The 26,065-nt window shown below is 44.1% G+C and overlaps 1 protein-coding gene across 3 annotated transcripts; it reads left to right on the top strand.

Annotated features, from left to right (window-relative positions):
• The first annotated feature begins 296 nt into the window (after positions 1-296).
• PCTP (phosphatidylcholine transfer protein) lies at positions 297-24,913 on the top strand. Of its 3 annotated transcripts, none has more exons than XM_012784607.3 (6): positions 297-485; positions 15,175-15,292; positions 17,900-17,979; positions 21,310-21,481; positions 22,421-22,488; positions 23,646-24,913. In XM_012784607.3, the coding sequence occupies exons 1-6, from the start codon at positions 345-347 to the stop codon at positions 23,709-23,711; spliced, it is 645 nt and encodes a 214-aa protein (XP_012640061.1). In that variant the 5' UTR covers positions 297-344; the 3' UTR covers positions 23,712-24,913. The 3 variants fall into 3 exon arrangements, with proteins under 3 accessions (XP_012640061.1, XP_075850560.1, XP_012640816.1); XM_012785362.3 differs by lacking the exon at positions 297-485 and adding an exon at positions 620-721; XM_075994445.1 differs by lacking the exon at positions 22,421-22,488.
• Positions 24,914-26,065: the final 1,152 nt, after the last annotated feature.

Raw genomic sequence — 26,065 nt, 5'->3', positions numbered from 1 at the left:
ACTGAGGAGGTGTTTCTGAGGTGACATCAATGTCTTCCTTCCTCTTCCTTTCCTCTTCCCTCTAGAATCTCCTCATTTCTTTTAGCTTCTCCTTCCTTCTCCAGATCAAGTCCAATTTTTCTCCTTTTACATCGTTTTTTTTTAAATTCTAGGCCCCGCCCACTCTTCTAGACACGCCCCATCCAGGGCCCCGCCTCCCTATAGGCCCCACCTCCTGCCGTAGTCCCGCCTTCTCCTCAGTTCTCTGCCAATCACACTGTGGCCGCCGTGTCGCCACGCCCCGGAGCGCACACCGAGCGGGCCCGCGGCCTGCGCTCCGGGCGGAGGATCCCGGGCTGCGGAGTATGGAGCCGGCGGCGGGCGGCTTCTCGGAGGAGCAGTTCCGGGAGGCCTGCGCAGAGCTCCAGCAGCCCGCGCTGGCCGGGGCCGACTGGCAGCTGCTGGTGGAGACCCTGGGCATCAGCATCTACCGGCTGCTGGACCAGGTAGCGGCGGGCGCGCTGGAGGACCGCGGGGGCAGGAGCGCGCCGGGGCCGCCTTCCCGCGGGGCGTGCGGGACCGTCGCGGCGGAAGGGACTGGGGCGGGTCTTCTCGAGCGCGGGGAGGAGCTCCGCCCGGGCCGGGCGCCGGCTCTGGAGCGAGCGCAGGGGCGGTGCCTCCGAGTGGCTTTGCCTCTGGGCAGATCCTGGGGAGTTGGAAGGTCATCCGAGTTCAGCCTCAGGTCAGCCACGAACTGGGGAAGTAGTTTCTTAGAAGTTAATGACAGAGTGAAAACGTGGGTCGGCTGATTCCTAGGCCCATGCAAGGGACAAGGATCCCCTCTCCCTAATGGGCGCCAGTGGTGTATGGGGCCGGGGGAGGGGTGGTGTCCTAAGGCTTGGATATAGTGGGAAAGAAACAGGACTATTAGGGGACTGGAGATGCAGGGTAGCCAATGTGGGGTGCCGAGAAGGGACCTATTATTTACTGACTTCCTTCTTTTGGCGGATGCCTCTTTCTTCTAAGTTGCACTTGACAGCTTGAGTCTGAAGCTTCAGGCAAAAAGATCAAAGATGTAGGAGGAATAGAGATGGTTATTAAGCAATTCTCGGGACCTTACTGGAGGCGTTTGGAACCAGGTCGCCATCCAGGTGGAAGGTATTGCCTCTGAGACCTGTCATACAAAGCTCATGGTCATTTGCATTGTTCAATAGTGGCAGCCTGGCAAGTAGGTTAAAAGTCACCTGCAGGTAGTGTGTAGGTGAAATCAAAGTTTCTTGGCATTGGACCAGAAAATTATAATGTTAGAGCTGGGAGGAGCCCTGATGCTCACCTGGTTCAGCCCTAGTTTTCATAGATGGAAGAAACAGGCTGGGAGGGGTGAAACCACTCTCTAAAGAGGCCCAGCTAAGTTAAGGGCAGGGTGGGGTTGGAGGGTTCATGATCTTGTAAATGTTAAATGTGGGGTTGCTTTTTGAAGCAACTGCGTTTTAGTTTATATCAACTATAGTGTCTCTATATTTTAAAACAGAAAAGTAACATTCCCAATAGTTAGAATTTGCTCATCTGTAAAACAGGAATGAAAACCCTGGCCTGCCTCCTCACAGGGTTATTAGGAGGTTCAAATCAAGTTTTTCAGATGTGTGTGAAAATCTGAGAAAGCTGTATGTAACTCTGCAATGCACAGGACAGGCCTTTGCTAGAAAGAATTATCCTGTCCCAAATTACGATATTGCCAAGGTTGAGAAACCCTACCTTAAATAAATGGAGAATATTGGTGTTATGAAGTAATTTCCTCTCTAAATACATACATATTTGCTTTGGAGATAGTCCACCCCTCTCCCAGTTACTGGGACTGTGGAATATGCTACTTTGAATATTTACAAATTCGTAGGGCAGGCCCTTTTATTATAATCCAGAACAGAGCAGACGTTGAAACCTCCATATTTACTTTTTTCTGCATCAAGTTGTTCTGTTTTGGTGGCAACTACTCACTCAGCAAACTCTGAATGCCTACTGTGTACCAGGACCATTGGGTATAACAAGATGACCAAGAAGCTCATATTCTAGGCCTGGTGCCTGTAACTTTAACAGGTACCCTGGTTTGGAAATGGATATATTTTCAGGCAAAATCCTTTTATCTTCTTTCTGACTATCCCATTTTCCTTACCAGCCACATCAAGGCATTGGCCAAGCTTTATTGATTCTACTACTCAGACATATCTGGCCTCTAGCCCATTTTCTTCTTTATCTTTCCATGGCCACATTGGGTGCCCAGCACCTCTCACCTAGAACTGCAGAGCCTTCTTGACAGTTTCTTGATGGCCTTATACGTCTCTGCTCCCCTCTGTCCTATATGGCACAGCCCAATCAAGTATCTGAGAGGCTGTGATCTTATCACAACCCTTTCAGTGGCACTATTGATTGCAGAATTAGTAACAATAATCATTGTAATAGCTAATACTTATTACATGCTTTCTTATAATCCAGGCACTAAGTGCTTTGTAGGAGTTGATTTACTGAATCCTTGTATCAACCCTGTGATAAGGTACTATCACCTTTTTACCTATATGGAAATGGATGCATGCAGAGGTTAAGTTGGTTGCTTAATATTTGAAGTAAGATCAGAGTCCAGCTGTCTGGCTCCAGACCTCTGCTTTAAACATGCTCTTGCATTGCCTCTCTGAACAGAAGGCAAATGCTACCTGGTGGTTACACTGAGCCAGTTTGGTTTCAACTCACATTTCCATCCTTATCTCCCATGACTTGTCCGTACACCTCACTTCTTCTCCAGACAACTCAGACTTCTCTACTCCTTCATGGACCTGTGCCATCATCCCTTTATACAGACAAGGAAATTGAGGTCCGGGGAGCGCAAATTGCATAGGCAATGCTCGTGGCTAAGAAGCAGTGAAACAGGGATTTAGACCGAAGTTGTCGGATGTACAAAGCCCGAACTCTTTCCCCTGTGCCACACACACTCTTTCTCTATAAAGCTTCCTAAATGTGAAATGTCCCATCACATTTCAACATGGCCGCCATGCTTCAATCATGCTACTGTGACATCTTAGGAGGTACAGTGCTGTGTTGGAGAAAAAACTCAAACTGTGTTTTTTTTTTTTTTTGCTGTTGTTTTTTTAATTCTCGCACCGTCATCAACACAGAAGACTTCTGTGATCAAATGTGTGGTGGTTTCTCCTCATATGCCAAGCCAGCAATCAGTTCTGCAGCAGACACCTGCTGGGTGTCCTCCAATTCAATTTTGACTGTACCAGCTTAGAGATAGTGCCAGATCCCCCACGGCGAGGGATTGATCCCAGAAGAGTGCCCCCACCCCCACTTCCAGTGCCAGTTGAAAGCCCCAGGTTGTTTTGCCTGTGCCTCTGACTGGTTGTAAGTCAGGAATCCCAAGGTGAACCACCTTCATGGGTTTGATTCATTTGCTAGAGCAGCTCCCAGAACTCAAGGAAACTCTTACTTACATTTACTGGTTTATTGTAAAGGATATTACAAAGGATACAGTCGAAGAGATGCCTATGGTGAGGCATGGGGGAAGGGACTCGGGGCTTTCATGCCCTCCCTGGGCATGGCCCCCTCTAGGAACCTCCTCATGTTCAGCCATCCGGAAGCTTTCTGAACCCTGTCCTCTTGGGCCTTTTGTGGAGACTTCATTGGATAGGCATGATTGAAGCATGGCAACCATGTTGAAATGTGATGGGAAAAAAAGGATATGCTCTCATACTAATAGATGATTGGGGAAACCCAGCAAGGCCTGTCTGTTCAGATTCTTCTGGCCTCTCTGTGTGGCATTCCTTCTTCTAGGGTATGGGGCAGGGCCCTCAGGACCTGTGCAGAGACAGAAGACCATCTGTTTATGTAATTCATTCAACCCTTAGGGAAGACCTGCAATGAGTCAAATGCAATGCTGTGCATCTAAGATAGAATTGCTCCCCTGAAGATTCTAATGGCTTCGTTATGAAGACGTTACAAGCGTTGGTTGGACTGATGGGCCTTTAAGGATCTGATCGTGCACAGCATGCTTGCCACTGTGTGTATGGAGATGGGTGTTGATGAAATCCTCGCTTTGCCTCCTACACTCAGTGTCAGAGGTGGCTGACCTGAGGCCAAAGCCATGCAGTTCCTTATTTAGCAGGTTTGGACACAAAGATGGAGAAAAACAAAATTGCGATCATGACCTAAATGATGCCGTAACAACGTTAGCATGATGTGCTTTGAAAAGATATGCACAGAGGCACTAGAAAAAGTTTTCAATTTAACAAATAAATTATACATTAAAATAAAAAATTAAATTGTGGCCTTCTTTTAGTAGACACAAATGATTCTGAATCCTGTTCTTGGACAAATAGGCATTTTTGATGTACAACATTTTGATATATACATTTTTTTTTTCTATTAAATAACAAAATTTTGGACTTAGAAAGTTTATCTAAACCATTCTGTCCAACACCATCATATTTTCCTTGCCCCTCTTTTTTCTTCTTTCTTTGCCTACTCTATTTCTATTCTCTCATCTTCTCCTTTTTCTTCTCATGTTGTAATGATAACTTCTCATGATGCTGCAAATTACAAAATGCCATCTCATGTAAGTTTTCATTTCTCTCTCTAAACAAATCTGGAAGATAGGCAGAGGTGGGCTTATTTTCTTACTTTACAGATAGAAATAAGACCCAGGGTTGTTAAGTGAGCCACATAAGACATTACAACTAATGACTAGCGCGAACAGTCTGCTTTGATAAACTCAGTGCCAAATATACAGTTTGACAGTATACAGCTCATAGCAAGAACTATGTTCTCTTGCTGGAGGCTAAGCAAAACTAGTCAAAGGCTGCCATGTGGTATCATGGGAAGAACATGGATTTTGGAGTTAGGTAGGCCTGGGTTAAAATCTCAGCTCTACTGTCATTCATTTATTCATTCTGCAAATAGTCATCGACTTCCTCTCACCTGCTTCTGCCTTCGCAGATACTGGGGATAGATAAGTGGTGACCAAGGAGGAGGGAGCTGCTGCTTCTGTGAATGAGCTTTTGAACAAGAGTCATATTCATTGATGAGAATAAGCCCATAGAACATAATGCAATATTGGGGGAAGAATGCTATGGAGAAGATAAAGTGGGAAGACAAAAGAATAAAGAAATGGCAGGCAAGGGTAGCTGGGATGATGTGGTTTTAGATAAGCGGGTCTGGAAGTGCCTCCATGGGGCTAGCATTTGGGTGGAGATACAAGTCAAGTGAGAGATTTTTCCGGACATGCAAATGTCTGGAGGAGAAATGTACCAGTGAGTGTTTCTCAAAGCTCAAGCCCATTACAATTATGTGGGAGCTTTAAAAGCAACAACCAAGCCCTACAGATTCAGATTTAATTGGTCTGGGGTAGGGCTTGGGTGGTCCTTTTGAAAAGTTCTCGGGGTGGATTATTCTATTCTTTCTACTTTTGTGTATGTTTGAAATTCTTCATAATAATATGCTTTTTTTTTATTTTTAATTTTTTTTTGAAGTTAAAGCTCCCCAGGAGATTCTTATGAGCATGCTGGCTTTTAAGTCACCGAAGTAGAGAAACTGAGCACTAGTCCCTGAGCCAGGCTGAGCTTGCCTTGTTTTCTGGGAAGAGCCAGAAGGCGGAAAGGCCTGACTGGGGCTGAGGTGAGAGCCTGGCTGGGGCCAGGCCCACTTACAAGCCCAGCATGTTGGTCAGGTACCTTCTCATTTTGAAGTCTCAGCTTCCTTATTTGCAAAACAAGGATGATACTTACCTTTCAGGGTTATTGAGAGAATTGAAAGAAATGATACCTGGCAGAATGATTCTCAAACTTGAGTGTACATTGAGTGTGCATTAGAATGTATATATGTGTGTGTATATATATATGCACATATATATATATATATTTCCTTTTCCTTTTTTCTTTTTTTGCATTCTGTTTCTAACCAGTTTCTGAGTGACGCCAAAGCTATTGACCCAGGGACCTTACTTTGAGAACCACTGGTGCAAGGGGAGGGTATAGCATGGTGCTCAGGGGTTCTTGACAGCTAAAGCCAGAGGCAGGACAGTCCCCTAGAGATGATGCAATGGAAACTGAAAGGTGAGAGTAAGACAAAACAAAAAGCAATGTCCATTTAAGACTCACTCTCCCTGATTTTTAAATTAATGGCCCCTTGGGAGTAAATGTGCTCCCTTGAGCAGTGCTGAGAAGTTCCTGTAGGGTCACTTAGAAAAGCTTTTCCATTGGATATGCCTGGTCTGAAAAAACAACAACAAAAAAAAAGAGCAAAAGAAAAGCTTTTCCAGTGATCTGCAGTCAAGCCTTGCAGGAGCTTTGGGCTGCCTTATCGTGCCAGGCCACTGCGACATGCCCCTAGACAATGTGAAACCACACACAGAGCTTCACAGCTTCGATTTAAACAAAATAAATGTTCGACTGAAAAGCTCTGGCTGATGGTTTGACTTACTAAGTTTTTAAATCTAAATGCCTGGCACCGTAAGAAGGGACCGCCTAAATAGTGTTTTTGTCCTTGAATGGGTTTTCTAATCAAAGAGTTTGGAGAGGAGCAGACAGTACTTTCCCAGGGACTGTTCTTCCCTGTGCTGTTGACCTACTAAAGTACTCAAAGCCCGGCATCGCTGGGAAAGCTCTGCGTTTCGTCAGGTGGGCTGAGAATAGTCTGGCGTTTAGAGAGAAGCATAGGTTCAACTCACCGAACAGAGTCCCCTCTGAAGATGAGAAGATGCCACTACCATTTCCCCCAGGTGGGATCATAATCCAGTTTGCATCATGAGTTTCTCTCACTTCGTGGTCCTAGAACTCTTCTGCCCCTTTCTCCCACCCTTCTGGTTACCAGCATGATTGATAGGACAGTTATTGAATCGGGTCACACATTGAGCTGTATCTTCCTAGTGGGCAGGGCCACCATGTCTCAAGCTGGAGGGCACCCACATGTGGCATTTCCTACTTCCCGCCGTGGCCTGAGATCAGCACCTTCTTCTTTTCCATCTCCCCTGGGCATGCAGCTGGATAGATATGCTAGAGCCTCAGTTCCCCCTTTCCTCACTTCTCTCTCTAGATGAGCCGGTGGATGGGAGGCGGTAGGGGGAATGCTGCTCCGAGGTTTAGATTTGGTGGGAGGAGGAGAGAGGGCAGAACAGGGTGCCACTTCTGTTTCCAGGCATAAGCCACGCCTCATGTTGTCATCCTGTCTGTCACCAGGTCCCTGCATGGGGACTCCAGCAGATGGCTATTAATAAAGTGAAACTCTGATTTTTCATTCAGCCTTGGGAACCCCTTTGAGATGAGGAGGGGTGACTCGCAGGGAAGGGTTTAGATATTATGGATCCTTGAACATAATACCATGCTAACAGCTGGGGTGAACCGGGGCGATGCTAAATGGAAATCCTTGTCTCTATAAATTTGCCTTTTCTGGACATTTCTCAGAACATCTTTAAGCCTCAGTTTCCTTGCCTGAAAAATGGGTTTACTGATGGTCCGAACCTCATATTATCCCTATGTGGATTAAGTGAAATAATCCTTGTAAAGCAGTCAGTTCAGTGCCTGGTAACCAGTAAGTAGTAAATGTTAGCTATCATTATTATTTTACCTAGCTATCTGCAGTCCTCGGCGATTAAACCCATCCAGTTTTCTTAGAGAGATCTCAAATATTAAATCGGACTTAGCCAATTGTCTTTCTTCATACAGTCTTGATACATCCTTGCCAGTTGCAGCTGCAACTTTGACTTCTGCCATAAGAATTGTTTTACAATGGTGAAAAATGCTCGCTTTTCATAACATCTGAATCTATTACTTGCCACAAAGTGGCTGGCGTTGGCAGACATACTGGGGAGGCTTCCTGTCCCCCTGCGAAGTAGAAATGAGCTCTTGCGTGAGAGGCAAAGAGAACGCAGTGCACACTGAAGGGTGCAATCCCTGGATTTGAGACTTGTGATTCAGCAAACCTGCCTTGTAGTTAGGGATGTAAATGCAGATAAACACCATAAATCAAAGAGAGTGAGGTCTGGTTGCAGGGTGAAGGTGGCAACTACAGGTTACTCCTATGTAGAGATTGTAAATGTCAGTTGCAAACATGATGACATTTCTCATTTGTAAATGCACATCAGCTCTTTCAGAACTTATTCTGCTTTGGACAAAGAAGTATATTGTCCATGATAATATTTCTCAAAGTACTTTAGCCTTGTGAATACTATTGAAAATAAATTGCACAGCTTTTTTTTTTTTTAATGCGTTTGAATCGCCATTGCTAAGAAATACAACAGCTTGACATTTAGACAAGTTAGCCAGAATAACAACATCTCAAAAATTAGTGATGTCAGTAGGAAATTTCCTAGTCATTTGTCCACGTCTCCCTTTTCCCCCAGCCTCTATCTCTCCATTTGTAATGTGGAACTAATGATGCTTCCTTCACAGGGTTATTGCAAGTATTCATCATAAGTGCAGTGCCTGGTTTAGAGCAAGTACTTCATAGGTGCTGGTTTTCCTAAAAATGCACATTATTTATAATTCTGAATCCTCAGTTCTTTAATCTGGAAAAAGGAGATCATCGTATCTACCTTATTAATGAAAACAATAACTAATATTTACTAAGTACTTATTATGTGCACCACATAATAGAACTGCAGATAGGTTATCTAATCCTCATAATCGTTGCATAAAAGAGAGACTCTTATTAGACCCCATTTGCAGGTTAGCAAATGGAAGAGCTTAACCCCTCCCAGACTGTGACTGTAAGTCTATACTGTAACCACCATGCTGTCTTTTCTGGCTACCTTTTCTGGTTTATGAGACAGCTCTTTGGAATTATATCTGGGAAAACTCGGCACAGTGCCTAGTCTGTTGAAAGTGACAATAGTCGTCTTTCCTCTATCCCTGCCTTTCCCCTGATTTTTGTCTGAACCCTTTAGAAGCTGCATCTGAAAAATACTTTGGAGGCCTTGTGGGCAAACACACCAGGCTTAGGGATGAAGGGGAGGGTCCACGTGGGAGGTCCATCCTGGGTGGTCTGCAGCAGGAGCACTGGGCTGAGAGAAGGAACTGGTTCCCATCCAGGCTTTTCCACCAACAGCATCATGTGCTGACTCTTGGCAAGTCACTGACATCTTTTGCACAAGTGATCTAAAGCCCCTTCCTGCTCTGAGATCCTATGTGATGGGTCTTTGCTTTGACCATTAGCTTGTGGTTTGGAACAATGATTTGGAGAAACCATGCAGAGAAGGGGAGCTAAATAAGGAGAAGTTATGGGGAATCTCTTTCTGTCTGTCCCTTAGGGACTCCAGCGAGTAAGTTAGCCTCTCTGGGGTTCACTTCCTCATTTAAAGGTGGAGATAACACCAACTCCCTACGTACATCACAGGGCTGTGTTAACTATTACACAAGATGATGAATACAAAGCTGTTTGGAAATCGGACTGTGCTTCGAAAGACAATTCCTAGTGTTACTGAAAGAATTTATAGCAGGTCAGAGTGATTGGAAATCTCCTTCAGTTACAAATACATCACTGTTGCAGTAACTGCTAACAAACCACCAAGGGAAACATAGTCCAAGCTGCAAGATCAAGTAGAAGCCTGTGCCTGATTTCTTCTCAGGGTCAAGTTTCCTAGTGAGTTTATATCTATTTTTTTTCAGAGTTATTTAGTGGAAGGAGGCAGTACTTTTTATAAAATGGCATGTGGAATTTTATATGTTTCTGTGCAAAATCGAATGTTGTACCCCAATTAATTAATTAATTAATCCATTAAAGTGTCCATTATCTCTTATTTCTTGGCAATGCATTTTAGCAACATTTCTGTACTTCTGTACTGTTTTAATGAATTTATACATAATTATATTTCTTATATTCATAAGTCTTGTCAGCACTATTCTGTCAGTCTACTTTTTTACTTTAGGGTAATGTCAAATAATAAAAAGAATAAATCTGGACTTAGTTATGAAGAGACTTTTATTCAGAAGGATTATTTCAGGAAGTGGGGGAAGGAAATATTGCAATAGGAAAAGTCTTTGCCCATGAGATCTGCAAGCATCTTGAGAGTTAGGCAAAAGAGTTTTTCTTTTATAAAGAACATTAGAAAGAACCATATGTAGGGAAGTGGGATGGAAGGGTGGGATGATTGGATAGTAGATTAGAGAATATTTTATCCTGAGGCCAGCCTGTTTCCAGGAGGGGCTATCTGCTGGCTCAGTCTTAGGGTGGGCCAGAGTTCCGGGGCCTGGAGGAAGGAGAAAAGTTCAACCATTTCAGTTAACAAGCACTTTGTTCCCATTGATCAGTGGGGACAGGCAGCTCAGCTAATCATTTGAGGCAAAGAAAGGGAATTTGGAGAGTCTATGTCTGGCCTTGTCATAGGTAAACAAGGGGGGCATCTGTGAGTCTTATCTAAATCACATGGGAGAGGCTGGTGGATCTTTGCAGTAACCTGCACAAAGATTTTTTAACCTTTACCATTTTCCAGGATCACAGGGTTCAAGTAAAATTCAACATTGTTGGTGAGGACCACTTGTGTCAATTAGGATTGCTTTTAGCAACAAGGAATAGAAAATTGGAAAATCAAAGACTTAAAAAAAAGAGAGGCGTATTTTTCTCACCTAACAAATAGTTCAGAGGTCTACAGTTGCTGTCATTGGTATAGCTGATTAATGATGCCAGGAATTCTTTGAGTCTTTCTACTCTGCCTTCTCATGTTTGTTGCCTCTCGGTCACAGAATAGTTGTATAGCTCCAAACATCATGTCCATATTCAAGACAGGGAGAAGTCACATGGCTACCTCTACCTGCACAGGAGACCAGGAAAGTTATTAGCTGTGTACGTGGCCACTGGGATTTTCTTAGTAAGAAAGTAAGGGGGTATCTAACCACACCCAATCTTATGTTTTTTCTGGCAATTATACTCTATACATGATATTGACTAATTCTCTATCACCAACATAATCATTTTACTATTTGAATTGTAGGGAACTAAATGTCTTGTAAATGGAGCATTAGAAAAGTATCCAGTATATTTTAGTCTAGATGAAGAAATTTTTTTTTTTTTTTGAGACAGAGTCTCGCTTGTTGCCCAGTCTAGAGTGAGTGCCCTGGCGTCAGCCTAGCTCACAGCAACCTCAAACTCCTGGGCTCAAGCAATCCTGCTGCCTCAGCCTCCCGAGTAGCTGGGACTACAGGCATGCACCACCATGCCCTGCTAATTTTTATATATATATATTAGTTGGCCAATTAATTTCTTTCTATTTATAGTAGAGACGGGGTCTTGCTCTTGCTCAGGCTGGTTTCGAACTCCTGACCTTGAGCAATCCGCCCGCCTCAGCCTCCCAAAGTGCTAGGATTACAGGCGTGAGCCACCGCGCCCGGCTTAGATGAAGAAATTGAGCCATTGTTAGAGGTGGTTTTCTGGAGGAGCTTCAAGAAAAGCCAAGAATCCCTTGAGTAAACTTATTTGGAGTCATTTATTCAAATGTTAGTAAGCTCGGAAAATAAAAGAAATATTGCAAGAGATTTATATTTCTAATTTTAAAGAGCTCTTACACATTAGTAACACAAACTTTGTCCAAATAAAGGAAAGAATTATGCTTTTTCATATCAAAGTGTTTAAATAAACAACGGTAGCCAATCCTAGTGTCATGCTTCTTTGCTACTGATGGGAGTACACACTTGTTATACATCTTCTGAAAAATTTTTAAAAATTATAAAGAGCTTTAAAATGTTAATGCACTTACCTAAAATTGATCTCTAATGAAACTTTCCTAATGAAAAAAAATTAGAAATTATGGACCAAGTATTCTATATAAACATGATTACCCTGGAAATATTTATTTTCATAAACATATTTGGAAACAAATATCTTAGGAGAATTGCTAAGGTATGAATTCTCTGTAGCCTCCACATAATCAATATTATGTTAAAAATAAGAATACAAACTGTTTATACTATATTATTCTCATTTTGGAACATATAGAAGTATTTATTATATTTACTTAAAGGAAGTAGGTCAAACATTATCAGTAGGTATTTGTGAATTATGGGGTTACATAAATAATATTTCTTTATTCTTTTTAGCAATTTCAAATTTTCTTATAATGAATATGAATTATTTTTATAATTATAAAAAATTCACTTTATTTTTTTAAAAGCTGAAATACAAATGAGTCTGTTTGCTGATATCCTTTTCAAAAAGAAATAATGGGTGAGAAAATGCTTCGATCCAGAAATTTGGGCCGAGCTGTTCAGCACTCGAAAAGAACATTTTATTGGGAGGGGAGGTGTTACCAAGCATTTGGTTCCTCTGGAGTTCTGGCATTTCTCAGTTCTGCCACGAAGGGACTGTTTAAAGGAAGGTGCCACAATAGTTCATTCTTCTGTATTCACGCAAGTCATGGTCATTCTATTTTTCTCTTCCTGGAGAACTTTCTGTTCTTTTCTTTCTGTGATATACAACAGGATGGAAGTCACTAAGGGTTGTAACTTCATCTGGGAGAGGAAGGGAATCAGTTTAAGGAAACAGTGTCTTAATTTACACAGATATTCAAAGCTAGATCATGTAAGATTGGGAAGGTTGCTGTCTTGACACATAACTATCCCTTTTGCTCCATATGTATAGAAAATGGGGCCTTATGATTCTGGAAGGAGTTGCCAGTTGTCTCTCTTCTAAAGCTTGTTGATGAAAACATGTGGCGGGGGTATAAATGAGTGGGTGTGTGTACACCCTGGCCACGTTCTCTTAAGTGTGTGTGAGATCAGGGGCAAGAGAGATGGGAGCTGTTTCTCCTGATGTCTTTCATCAGTCCCCGAGGTCTGCCCCTCTACTGGGGCATCGGTGGCACGGCACATGAGGGGTTCAGATACGCCAGCTTGTCATGTGCTGGTTGGAAATTCTTGGTATGAAGCCACTTCTTCTAGAGCTGGAAGAAGCTTATGGATTCAATTTCAATTTTGCCGTCCATTTCTTTGCCGGGTACTTTTCACGTACATCTGAGATTCCTAGACTGGGATGTGTTTATCCCTGGGTGATGCCACCTGAGCCAGGAGGCCCTGGGCCTGTAGAAAGATTCACAGTGTTTACTCCTTGACTTCACATCAGTCCCAGGCAGAGTGTTTAAGGAGATGACTTCATTTATGAACGATTTATGAGCCAATAATATGGCCGTAGCACTTGGAAGCAAGATTTCATCTACAAGCTTCATTTTTGTTCATTTGTTTGTTTACTTTCATACTGAAATTAATCTATGAACCATCGCTTTGATCTTAATAGTAGAGCAGCCTTTTTGGCAAGATGAGGGGCAGGAATTGTAAGTTGCCGTGGTGCAGTGGGTGGAATGTGTCATGGTGCCCACCCCAGCCCAGAACCCCCATAGACAAGGATGTGACTTACCATGAAAACAAGGAAACTCTCCTGTCCTTTGGAATCTAGAAAGGTCTTTTTATGAACAAAAGGAACTAATGTGATTTGAAGCAGATGTTTCTTCCCCTTTTCTGTCCTTTATACACAATCAAAAAGAAGCCGTTGTTGAAAAATTCTCTGTGATATACAGTAGGACAGAAGTCACTAAGGGGTGTAACTACATTAAGGAGGAGAAGGGAACCAGTTTAAGGAAACGGTGTCTTGGAAATGATAAAATAATGAATTGAGTTTCATTGTGACACATGGATATTTAAACTATAACCTCTCCCCAGAATTCTAGCCGTCTACACGACATCCCTACTTGGATGTCTAATTTGTATCTCAAACTCAGCTTACCCAAAATGATGACCTCTTAGCCCACAGATCACTTCTTCTCTGAGTTTTCTCTATCATAGAAAATGGAGCCCCATCTACCTGGTTGTTCCAGCAAATGTTCTAAGAGTTATCTTTGATTTTTTTGCTTTTCTTTCCCCCACAGTCAATATATCATCAATTCCTGTTGACTTTACCTCCAGTATATATCCCCCAATCACTGACTTCTCCCCATCATGGTTATTACTCCCTGTTCAACTCACCATTGTCTCTTATCTGGACTGTTGCGCTGGTCTTCTAACCTGTCCCCTTGTTTGCTTATTATCTATTTTCTACCAAGCAGAAGAATCACATTTTTAAAAAGCAAATCAGATCTGGTCATTCCTAAACTGAATTCCTAATCAGATCTGGTCATTTCCCTATTTAAAGCTATCCATTAGTTTTCCATAGCAATGAGAATAAAAGCTTTACCTCTTACCCTGGTCCTTTGGGGTACAGCGCCCACAACCTCTATAACCTTAGCTCCTAAGACTCTGTCTCTCACCCAGAACTCTCCAGACCATGGAGAGTTAAGCATGCAAATGCATCAATCTGGGGACCTTCCTCCTGCTACCAGGAATGGGCTTTCCTTATCTTCCCATGACCAGCTTCTTCTAACATTTAGAACAAGATGTTCTGATAAATGTTATCCTTCATAGAAGCTTTCCCTGACAACGTGATTACATAACTCTCCCCCCCCCACCTCGACTAAGCATCATCTATCACCTAACCCTTGCACTCAAATGTTTATAGCAGCACAATTCACAATTGCAAAGTTGTGGAAACAACCAAGTGCCCATCAATACATGAGTGGATTGATAAAATGTGGTATATGTATACCATGGAGTACTATTCAGCTTTAAGAAACAATGGTGATATAGCACCTCTTGTATTTTCCTGTATAGAGCTGGAACCTATTCTACTAAGTGAAGTATCTCAAGAATGGAAAAACAAGCACCACATGTACTCATTAAATTGATATTAACTGATCAACACCTAAGGGGACATATAGGAATAACTTTTATCTATCGGGTATTGGGCAGGTGGGGGGTAGGAGGGGATGGGTATATACAAACATAATGAGTGAGATGTGCAGTGTTTGGGGGATGGTCACACTTGAGGCTCTGACTCGAAGGGGAGGGGGAGCATGGGCAATATATGTAACCTTCACATTTGTACCCCCATAATATGCTGAAATTAAAAAAAAGAAAAAGAAAAAAAAATAAATTACCTGGATGGCACTTTTAGCTATCCCCACCGCCAAGGCCTGCCTGCATTTCAGATCCATGAGAACGGGGGCCGTGTCTGCTTTTTCACCACTGTGTCGCCAAGACCGACGTCAGTGTTTGGTGTGGCATGAAGCCCCTGCTCAGCTGCTTTCTGTAAATCCAGCTTTTTAATCGATTCTTACTATTTGTGCTGTTTCTGCAGAAGACCGGACTGTATGCGTATAAAGTCTTCGGTGTTCTGGAGGACTGCTCACCAGCTCTGCTCGCTGATGTCTATATGGACTTAGACTATAGAAAGCGGTGGGACGAGTATGTTCAAGGTAAATGCTGCCTACTTTTTTTTTTTAATCATTAGAAAGTAAAATTTATTCTTCTTTATTCTAGCCAGTAGAAAAAAAAAAGTTTAATTTCTACCATATTATGCTTCCTTTTAAATTGTGCACCAAAGTCTTTTAAATGTGGGGGCGAAATGAACTTTTGTTATTCCTAGGACTTGCTCCTTGTGCACTCTTAGATCCTCTCTCCAGTGTGCTCCTGGCGCTACTTTGGTGTCACTGTTAAGTTGGGTTGTCCTCCTGTGTACCTGGGTGCTTGTGGAAGGCTTCTTGGAGGAGGTATAGCGTTTAAGCTTTGTTTTGGAAGTTGAACCAAAGTTTTCTAAACAGACAGGAATGCCTATAGGGTGAGAGGGGGAGGAGTTAAGGACATTCCACACCCAGGGGGCAGCAGGAGTCAAGGCAGGAAAGCTCAGAGCAGCATGCTCACAAACCACCGGCATGTGGTGTTGCCATGTGGGTTGGAACAGCAGAACCTATCCATGCTCCACTACTGCTGCTGGTACTAGTTCTCCTACTGGTACTAGAACTAGGGCAGCCGCTGGGTCCACATCCTCAAGGGCCCAGCATGGCCCCTGAGCTACAGGTTTTAGACTTTACCCCGTCAGTGATACCGAGTTACGAGGGACATTGAACATGGATCGTCCTGCCACTTAGAGCTGGGAGTGGCCTCTGGCAACTAAGTCCCAGTGGAACAGAACCACAGAACTAGCCAGCGGCGCATCAAGTCTTTACCGTCGGGACTCTTGGTTTCAAGAACCTAACTAAAGACAGTGTAAGAAAAGAAAAGAGAGTTTATTGGTTCCTGGCTTTGGTAAGTCCAAGGGTTTCTGGCTTCTAGGACAGCTGCAATTTGGGAACTTAAATAATTCCTGCGGGGATGTTTCTTTCTCTATCTCTAGACTCTTTTCTTCTGTGTTGACTTAATTTCCAGGCAGATTATTATGCTATAGCAAAAATGTCAATCAGAAAAACCAGACTTATATTCTGACCATATAAATAACCTCAGAGGAAAGAGAATTCCACTTTCCTAGGGATGGCAGGCAGACTGCCAGGACTGGCTCCCATCAGCTCAGCCTGTAGCACATGCTCATTTCCTGTGGACATTTGTCATGGTCTTGGGTAACTTAGCGTTTTCAGATGCCCTTCCTATTTAGGGGGTCTTGTGCCACTCACCTGTCTGAGGGAGCAGCCAGACACTCTCTGCCCCAGTCTTCCTGGCAGCTGTAGTGCAGTCGTGTGATACAGACTCTGCCAATAAGACACACGTATGGCTTCCCTTTGGAGAGCAATGTGAGAAAGCAGGCAGCGTGCAAAATCCATTTCTTGGTGATGGCTAAGGCATCTGACATTAGGGAAAACAACTGCAGAACCTCTGATGTTTGCCACCCAGCAAACATTTCACTCTGGGTTCTGATCCGGTGGAAACAACAATTTGGCTTTGCTGGAACAATCCTGAGGTTCTAAACCTCACTCTGGTCCTCCCTGAGAGCCTTTGCTAAACTGCTTTTCAGCCTGAACTTGCTAGAGTGGCACACTAAGAACCTGGCCAGATGTACCATCTTTGTACCATCACCATGGCCGTGTCTTGTTCATTTTCCCAGTCCTGGAATTACTGCAGAGTCTGTCTGGCTTAAACCATATCGTCAAGATGTAGGGCAAGGGTCTTGCCTTGAAGGAAAATTGAGACACCGATACAGAAGGGGGAATCAATGCTGAGCATGCCAAAGCAACAGATGTCCACTCCTCCCCTCCCTTTAAGGGCTGTCATCAGCCTCCTGTGGCCCTAATGGGCTGGAAAACTTCTTAATTCACAGGCTGCTTCTAACAGATTTTCTTTCAAAAGCTAAATTAACCTCCCTCAGCATCACCTCAAGGGACTTTGGGTTAGGAGGTCTCTAACTGGTTGGGAAGATGCTTACTGCACAGCTTGGGGTCAGAGGGTGTGCGTGTCATTAAATTCCTTTGCTGTCTCCCTCCGAGAGTTGGCTGCTGTTTGCGCATAGTAGCAAGATGGAATGAATAATGTTAAGGAAATTTGGTCATTCTGGCTATGGTATAGTGTGAATAGACATGGGAGGGAAGGAAGAAACAGCCAGAGTTCTGCCACTTTCAAGCTATTTAGGAAGGACATTGTCCTCTCTGGAACCTTTCAGTTTCCACCTGAATGTGCTAGACTGGGTGACTCAGTCCCAGGTTGGCTGTAATGTGTCAAGAAATCTTAAAGGAAAAGAAAAGGTCTTAGAAGCAAAATTATTGGTACTCTAGTGACACCTAGTGGTTATCCTGATTTTAAAACCTCTGACTATTTTTTGATGCCTGATTTTGTTACATGGCATTCTATACAGGAATCTTGTTTGTGCTATACAAAGGACAAGTTTGGTTGGGCTCTTTTATTCCTGACGTGTTTTTTTATCCGCCAAACTCTGTCCCTGGGCAGCAACCTTTCAGTGGCAATTCATCTGCCTGACTTTTTCTAGAATTCTATGCCTTATGAGTTAGTGGTTTCTCATACCCTACACGGTCATCTTATTTATTAATTGAAGCCAGAGAAGTTTCTAGGTGCATTAACTTCTTTTTTTTCTCCTTTAGAACTCTATGAACGTGAGTGCAATGGACAGACAGTGGTCTACTGGGAAGTGAAGTACCCTTTTCCCATGTCCAACAGAGATGTATCCTTTCCACAAGGCTCGCCGTTCCTCGGCCCTCTGAGTGTCTCTGTGCCCGTCGGCCATTGTATGACGCAGGCGCAGACAGCATTGTCTCTGATTCTTGCAGCAGCATCTGCCAAAGCTGTTGCTTCTTGTGTGGTTTGTGGGGACCTCAGAGTGTGACTTCTGGGCCTGGCCACATGGAGCGTCTGTAATTGTGGTTCCTGGAGCTTCATACTTTCCTAAGAAGTTTCCTAGGCCCGGAGATTGTCAGGCCACAGAATTGGAGACCTGAAAGGAACTTTTTATCAAGAGTGCTTCGTACAGCTCCCTCAGCTCTACAGAGGAGGAGGGGGGGGGCATCCAGAGAGGTGACAGAGGGTTACAGGTGGCAGAGCAAGCATCAGAACCCAGGGCCCTGCATTCCCAGCTCTCTCCACGCCCTCCTGTCTCAGTTGTACCCTCCTTGACTGTTGGCTCTGAACACTGAGTGTAAACTTCTTCCCCTCGCTCTCCTTCTTTATGAAATGAAGCAGCTGATTGAAATGTGGGGAGTTAGGGCTGGCGCTCCTAGGTTCTCAGAAGCCTCTTTAGGACCAGCCTGGGGGTACAGGAGAGAAATCAGTTGCCTGGGCAGGGTGGGGGTAGGATGATTGACTCATAGGTGAGATTTTGTCTCCTTCACTATCCTCTTCCATCATAGCAGCTGAGTGTTTTACAGACTCATATGTATATCAATTTCCATAGATGATCCTTTTAACAAAGGGTCCGGGAAGTAAAAAAAAAAAAAAAAAAGTTTGGAAGCCACTGAATTAGAAGATCACTGGAACTTTCCCTAGCTCTGACATTGTATGAGTCTGGTTGCTCCTAAATAATTATTCTCTAGAAAGAGAGAAAGAGTGAGGGTGTTTTTGTGTGATTTTTGTGTCTGTGTGTCCACATCTACCCTGGACTCCAACTGGATTGTGAATTATTTCTTGGTACAGTATCTGTGTATGGCTAGTTTGTATACACATAGTTTGTATTTCAACAGATTATTGATTATGTGACCCATTAGATTTCACGTTTTTTTTTTTTTGTTTTTTTTTTTGAGACAGAGTCTCACTTTGTTGTCCAGGCTAGAGTGAGTGCCGTGGCGTCAGCCTAGCTCACAGCAACCTCAAACTCCTGGGCTCAAGCAATCCTCCTGCCTCAGCCTCCCGAGTAGCTGGGACTACAGGCATGCGCCACCATGCCCGGCTAATTTTTTATATATATATCAGTTGGCCAATTAATTTCTTTCTATTTATAGTAGAGACGGGGTCTCGCTCTTGCTCAGGCTGGTTTTGAACTCCTGACCTTGAGCAATCCGCCCGCTTCGGCCTCCCAAGAGCTAGGATTACAGGCGTGAGCCACAGCGCCCGGCCTCACGTGTTTTTTTTTTAATCCTGCCAACAACTAGGCAATGCAGGTATCCTCGTCCCCATTTTGCAGTTAAAGAAACTGTGAAAGCTGCCAGGTGATGCTCAGTTTTGCTCCAAAACTAATGTTCCTTTCTACTGCACTGTTCTCTGTTCTCAAGAATTCAACAACCCTTACTGGGGAGACCTAGACACATATATAAAGACTAAGAGACTTATTATAGGATTGTGTGACATTGGAAAGCCAAGGACATAGGCCTTCAAGGAGCCCCGAGTGTCTGCTCCTGAGAATACCTACTCAGCCGTGTCACGGTGGGGTCAGAGAGGTGGGCTGATGCCCTGGTCAAGATCGCAGTCTCTGGAGACAGCTGGACCGGGAGTCCCAAACCTGCCCCTGCCACCCAGCATGCTGTGAATGTGAGCTGAATTCTGAACATCCCTGCCAAGCCAGCAGATTTGGAGTCTGAACACATTCCCCGGGTTGCTGTGTGACCTTGGGAAAGGCCCTGCACTTCTCTGGGCCTCAGTGAACTTGCGGTTCTCCAGTCACAGGCCGTGTGGCACTCTGGAACTGCCAGCCCTTCCAAGGCACTCTGCTGGATTGTAATCCGTCTGTCAGGGTCATTTTCCATCAGTGGAGTGTCAGGCGACGACTGTCACATGAGCTGAGTAAGCTGGGGGAGAGAGTGGGACAGTATTTGCTGCGAGCACAAATTAAAAGGCTTGGAGAGAGGAAAGACAGAGCCAAAGCAGCATCATCTCTTCCCTGAAACATTTAATACATCCGCTGCTCAGCATGTAAGAGCAGGAGGCAAGAGACCGCCTGGTGGGAGGGACGGGTCATTCGAGACATTGAGGTGGGCAGGGCTGAGGTGGTTGCTGTGATACAGTAGGTGTAATTTTGTTGGACTTAGTGAACTCTTTGATTGTTTTAGGCTTTTAACTCCCTCTAGCGTGAAACCCAAACTTCCATCACATGAAAGTACATTCAACGCATGCAACATGTGAGCGCCATCTAGCTATGAAATTCTATGTAGGTTTCAGAGCCGGGTCTGAGTTCATATTTAGGTTTCAGGACTGCAGTCAGGCTGTGGGGTTTCGGGTGAGTTTCCTTACCTCTCTGAGCCTCCCTTTTGTCGTCCGTAAGGTGGGGGATACTTATACCGAACTCACAGGGTCTTTGGGAGGATCAGAATTGATGCCGTATGTAAAGCTCATGATGTTACGTGATGAGGGCTCAGTAAGTAGTGACTCCTGATGTTTCATAGGATTTCATTGTTTTCCCTCGAATTGTGCCATAGATGTGGAGGTTGTTCTGTGGAGGTTTATGGAAATGAATGACTTTGTTATCCTTGGTGAACCAGTGTTAACCCAGAGAGAACACGTGCCTACTATTCAGGCATTCACATGTCTTCCTATGGCCACCAGTTGTAGCACTGCTTGACCGTCTTCTATGCATAGAGGTCAGTCATTAGAGCTCTGGGTGAGGACGGGACAAAGAGCGGTGACGCCATTGTCTGTCGAGTGCTTATTCTGCCCTACTCTTTCTTTAGAGCCCCCACCAAGCCTACCTGCTGGGCAGCCTTACTCCCTTTTCCTACCTAGGGAAACTGAGTCTCAGAAAGGTTGAATAAATTACCCAGGATTGCACAGCTGATGAGTGACCCTTCCACCGCTATGTCCTAGTGCCTTCGTGGAGAAAGGAAAAGTGGTTTCCTCACATAATTAAAAGCATCAGGGAACCATTCACAGGTAGGTAATGAGGATAGTAGGTGGCATGAGTCTTGCGGCACAGGTACGCGGACGGGGCAGGTAAGTGGAGTGGCAGTACAAGGGAGCACAGGCCGAGTGGGAGGCATAGAGCCACCCCACCTTTGCCTCCAGCTCGTGGAGCTTTCCTGGTGTCATCTCACATGCTGGCATTGATGGCTTGCCTTGACTGGCGATACAGTATGTCTACACACGGCAGCTGCGAGAGCTGGACATGGCCGGGCGGAAGATCTGCGTGGTCCTGGCCCAGAGCACCTCAGTGCCTCAGCTTCCGGAGAGGCAGGGGGTGGTCCGGGTGAAGCAGTACAAGCAGAGCCTGGCGATCGAGAGTGATGGCAAGAAGGGGAGCAAAGGTAAAGCCTGGGGTACACGCTGGCACACCAGCCAGGCTCCTCTAGAGAAGGCTGTGCTGACGGAGGGGGGCGTCAGGTGCACAAAGCACATGGGGGTGTCAGGTGGGGGCGGGGGTGTCAAAAAATGGGGACAGGTGCAAAACAGACCAGGGATCAACACCTGGGGAGAGACTTGATCCACCCCCACAGACTTGGCTGCAGCATGAATTGGATGTTGTAATCTGCCCCGATCCATTCTTTCCTGATTCTTGCATTGTCCAGGTGAAATCAGAACATTCAAAGTAAACCAGCAGGTTTAGAAATCCATTCCTTGCTGGTTCTGTGGATGTGTGTGCTGGGCCTGGGAGTGGGTAAAGAGGACTGGCGGGTCTGTGTTGGAAAATGCAGCACCTGCTTAATAGGAACCCAGACTCAGAACCTGCCCAGATGGAGTTCCAGCCCCCAGGGAGGAAAGCTGAGGACAGAGTGAGGCATGAGACCACCTGCTATACCGGAATGAGTATGGCAAAATCAGAACCATAGTTAGATTGGTTACCTTGGGTATGTCAACTAACTTTTCTGAGTCTCCATTTCATCATTTATAAAATAGGGTTAGTTTTACCAGTTCCTTAGGGTTGCTGGGATAATTAAATGAGAGACTATATCCAAGTGTATCCAGGTATTTAATAAATAGTAGCAAAATATGCCTGTGGCTGTTTTTCAAAAATGCGTGTGTGTGTGTATATATATATACATATATATATATATATATAATATAATAATAATATATATATGCTATTATAAAGCAAGTCAGTGGAGGGAAGTCCATTAGAATTATATGCTGCCTCCTTCTGCACTTTCTGGGCCTGACTATGAAAATGTAAGTTTGCATGGTTTTATTGCTCTATTTTCCCAGTGTTTTTCCTCTTTTTGAATTGTCCTTTCTCTCTCTCTCTCTAGTTTTCATGTATTACTTCGATAACCCAGGTGGCCAGATTCCGTCCTGGCTCATTAACATGGTTGCCCAGGTGAGATCCCAGGAGGCCTGAGGGCGGGGGAAGCGTGTTTGACAAATGTCGCCTTAGCTCGTGGGGCTGTCAGGCTGAAGAGATACATTGTCTCAGGAGTAATGAGGCTCTTTTATGAAGAGCTTGGTTGAGTGACTTTGGTTAGGTCTGGGATTGCCAACACCGAAGACAGTGGCTGGGACAAATGACAAAGAACGATCAGCTTGGAATGCCAGCCTCTCCCTCCCGGTGCCCCGAGACCCCTTCAAGAATCACTCTCTGGAACCTCCAGACAATAGTCGGTTCCTGGGAGGAACAGTAGGGCCTGTGGACCTTGTACCCATTTGCTAGCGGATGAATGAGACAGACTGACCTGCCTTGGAGACAACCAGATGTGCCCAGGCCTGAGCGAAGCCCCCAGGCTTGTCATTGTTGCTTACTTTTTCTGTAAGGGGAGGGAATGGCAGTCGTAGGTAGCCCAGGTCCCTGGAGACGGCCCGAGGTGCCTGGCATTATGGGAAGCATCTGCCAGCTCTGTATACGTCCTGCCTACCAGAGGGTCCAATGGATTCCTCAGGAAGGTGAAAAAAAAAACACTAGGCTTTGGAGTCAGATGTAATTTGGAATTCTGGCTCTGCTCCTGACTGTCTTGTTTTATGTAGGGAAGCTGTGCATTTCTTCCTTTTCAGAAATGGAGAATGGATCTTACCTATCGCACAGAGGAGGAACGAATAAGACAGTATTTGAGCAAAGTCTTGCACAATGCTCAACATTAACTGAATAATACTCCCTCTCTCACCCTCGACACCCAGTCCTTACTGTTTTCTAATTCTGTAAAGCAAATCCTTTTCACATTTCTTTGGAAGAATCTAATAACCCAGTCCAATCCCATTTCCTGCATTTCCTTTTTCTTTTCAAGAAACGGTGTCTCAGAAATGTCTTTCGCTTTTTCTTAGCTTAAGCTAAACTATAAGGCAGTGTCTGTCATCCCATCTTCTCTGTGCTCTGGGTCTTATCTTTTGTTATTATCTGTGCCAACGATCTGCAGAAATCTTGCCAGGGACCCTGTTCTCTTTTAGTATCCCCAAAGCCATCTGTGTTTACCTTTAGCTGCGTCCCGAAGCATCAGGAGTGATCACTACCAGGACGTGGAAATGACAACCTTTTTTCCTTTGCAGAGTGGAGTTCCTAACTTCCTGAGAGACATGGCGAAAGCCTGTCGGAACTACCCCAAGAAAACCTAAGACGAGGAATTGGGAACATTGCATCCATGGGGCGATGTCTCTGGAAGTGCCACCACCCACCGATGCCCAGCCTTCCTCTCTTTCCGTCTTCAGAGGCCTGCACGTTCTAGCACGTCGTTCCCTGACGCTGGGCTCCCTCGCCTGCTTCCTTTCTCACTCTCCCCACCCTGGGGCTGGCTGCCTCTTCCACTATTGAATACAGGGCAGACTAGGGAAACCTCCACTTGTTTATTTTTAAGAAGGGAAGTCTTCACTAAGGGAACACAATCATTCTATTGTGCCGTTTTAGGGGGATGGGTGGGTGGAGGGCCGGACAACAAAACGTAAGAGTGACCGTTCCCGCCAAGCTGGCTCCTTCTCAGAATGTGATTTCTTCCAGCCCAGGAGGGGCTGCTGGAAGGGGCATTCCATTCAGGGTTGGCTTTAAGTGTACCCAAACTGGAAGACATGTGCCAGTGACCATTTGTCTGACGCTTTGTTGAGTCGATGAGGCTGGGGTTTGAGGTGGTGATCTAGTCCATCTTTTCTCTTCCCTACTCGTGGATCAGTAGCTATATCTCAAACTATTTGCAGAAGCATCACAGGCCTGAGTGAGCATGTAATGTGGTAACCATTTTTTTCCCTCATTGCCTATGTCTGTTTTTTTCTCTTTTCCATATCCCACTGGGGAAAGGCTGCTCATATCTCTTTTGGCTCTGCATTTTACTAGAAACTGAGGCATCGGGATGGCTCTGGCAGCTAGCAAAAGCAAAGATGCTTTGTGCATAGCATTGTGATAAAGTGTCCTTCTATGCAATAAGATGAATTTCCCTTCTAGAATGTTTGGAGATATAGAAGGGATAATAGTTCACAGGTAGGTAAAATTTATTTTAGTGGCTTGGTTGATTCTGCACCATTTTCTCAGGAATTCTACCCAATTTGTCTGACTTTTCCACCACCAAAAGAACTTCCAGTTTCCTATGTTTTCTCCCGAATTTTGGTAGGGTATGATATCCTATAGCCAAAGACATAGCCTTGATAATCTCAGGGAAAAATTTTAATCACTGTGTGTAATGGTACTGAACCTTGATGAATGAACATAGAAATTCAGGATGTAAAGGCAGAGGATAGGATTTATTAAAATGGGATATTTCAGACTGTGTGTTTTCTTTCTGGAAAAAAAAGCATATTCTATAATGAATAAATATAGAGAGTGGCTTTTACTTGTTCTGTGTGCAGCTTCCTTTCTACCTTCTTTCTTTTGTGAGAATGAATTCATTAGGTCTTCTTTGTTTGCAAGTAATATACAACCTAACTCATGGACTTGAATATAAGAAAGAATTTTGGGTTCACTTACATGCAAGACCAGTTATAGGTGGCTTCAGGAAGGGATTGATAAAGGTGTTCAGAATGAGATTAGAATTCAGATCTGTTCTTCAAGTTATCTTTGACATGGGTCCACGTTTGCTAGTAGAATTGCTGTTAACAACAATGCGTAGGCTTGCATCTTCCCACGCTTATGCCAAGAGCAAAAAGAGACAGCATTTCTTTTGACCAGGTCCTGCACTGTTCCAATATGTAGAGTCCCTCTAAACCATGTGCCTATCCACACCCTAGTCATTGTCATGTGGATAGAATTATGCAAGTAAGCTAATGTTCCATAAATTTATCATTAAAATGTCATTATCAGTAATGTAACTGAAATTTAACTTTAGATAAACTAAATATAAATGCCTCCTGTTATAGAGGTTAAGTTAAAATCTTACATATAGATTCTTTGAAATGCAATCACTGAGATTATAGTCGTTGAGTGGAAAATCAACATGAAATGATATCATGTAAACCATTTCTTTAAGAAGCTTTCAGTCATTTGCTAAGAACTCTGAAAACACTAAGGCACTCAGAAAAAAAGTCACAAAGTTTGCAATAATTAGTGGAGCTGTGACTTTTTGGCATTTATGCTTGCTAACTTGCAGTAGAGGACAGTCCTAAACAGCATGGGAATATGAGCTTATGTGAGAAACTGAGAACTCTTGAACTATAATAGGTGCCAGAGGCACAAAAAAAGTAGCACATGGAACATGTGCTTTAGGGCTTTTTTTTAGGGCTTGCACCTGATCTTTCAAAGTATACCTTTCTGCAATGGCTGATGTATGATTTGGAATTTGAAAGTTATATTGTCATTCCTCTAACACTGTTTTGCTTATTTTCCCCATGTCTGTCTGAGTAGATGACAAGCTTTTTCTGTATAGAAACAGTTATTTCACTTTGATACTGTCCCCTGGTGTAGTATATATTAATAGTAGGCCCTCAAATGCTAACTAAATGAATGAATAAATGATTTAGAGAATACTGACCAATGACACAAACCTGGA

The sequence above is a fragment of the Microcebus murinus genome, chromosome 18 (genome assembly GCF_040939455.1).
Source record: "Microcebus murinus isolate Inina chromosome 18, M.murinus_Inina_mat1.0, whole genome shotgun sequence".
NCBI lineage: Eukaryota > Metazoa > Chordata > Mammalia > Primates > Cheirogaleidae > Microcebus > Microcebus murinus.
This window is presented reverse-complemented; position numbering and strand designations above follow the sequence as displayed.

What these genes read in the sequence shown, in the direction of transcription:
- PCTP (XM_012784607.3), top strand. Translation starts at nt 345, where the DNA reads ATGGAGCCGGCGGCGGGCGGCTTCTCGGAGGAGCAGTTCCGGGAGGCC. An exon ending in GTGGGACGAGTATGTTCAAG is followed by an intron (nt 15,293 to 17,899) that starts GTAAATGCTGCC and finishes TTTCTCCTTTAG; the next exon opens with AACTCTATGAACGTGAGTGC. An exon ending in TCATTAACATGGTTGCCCAG is followed by an intron (nt 22,489 to 23,645) that starts GTGAGATCCCAG and finishes TTTCCTTTGCAG; the next exon opens with AGTGGAGTTCCTAACTTCCT.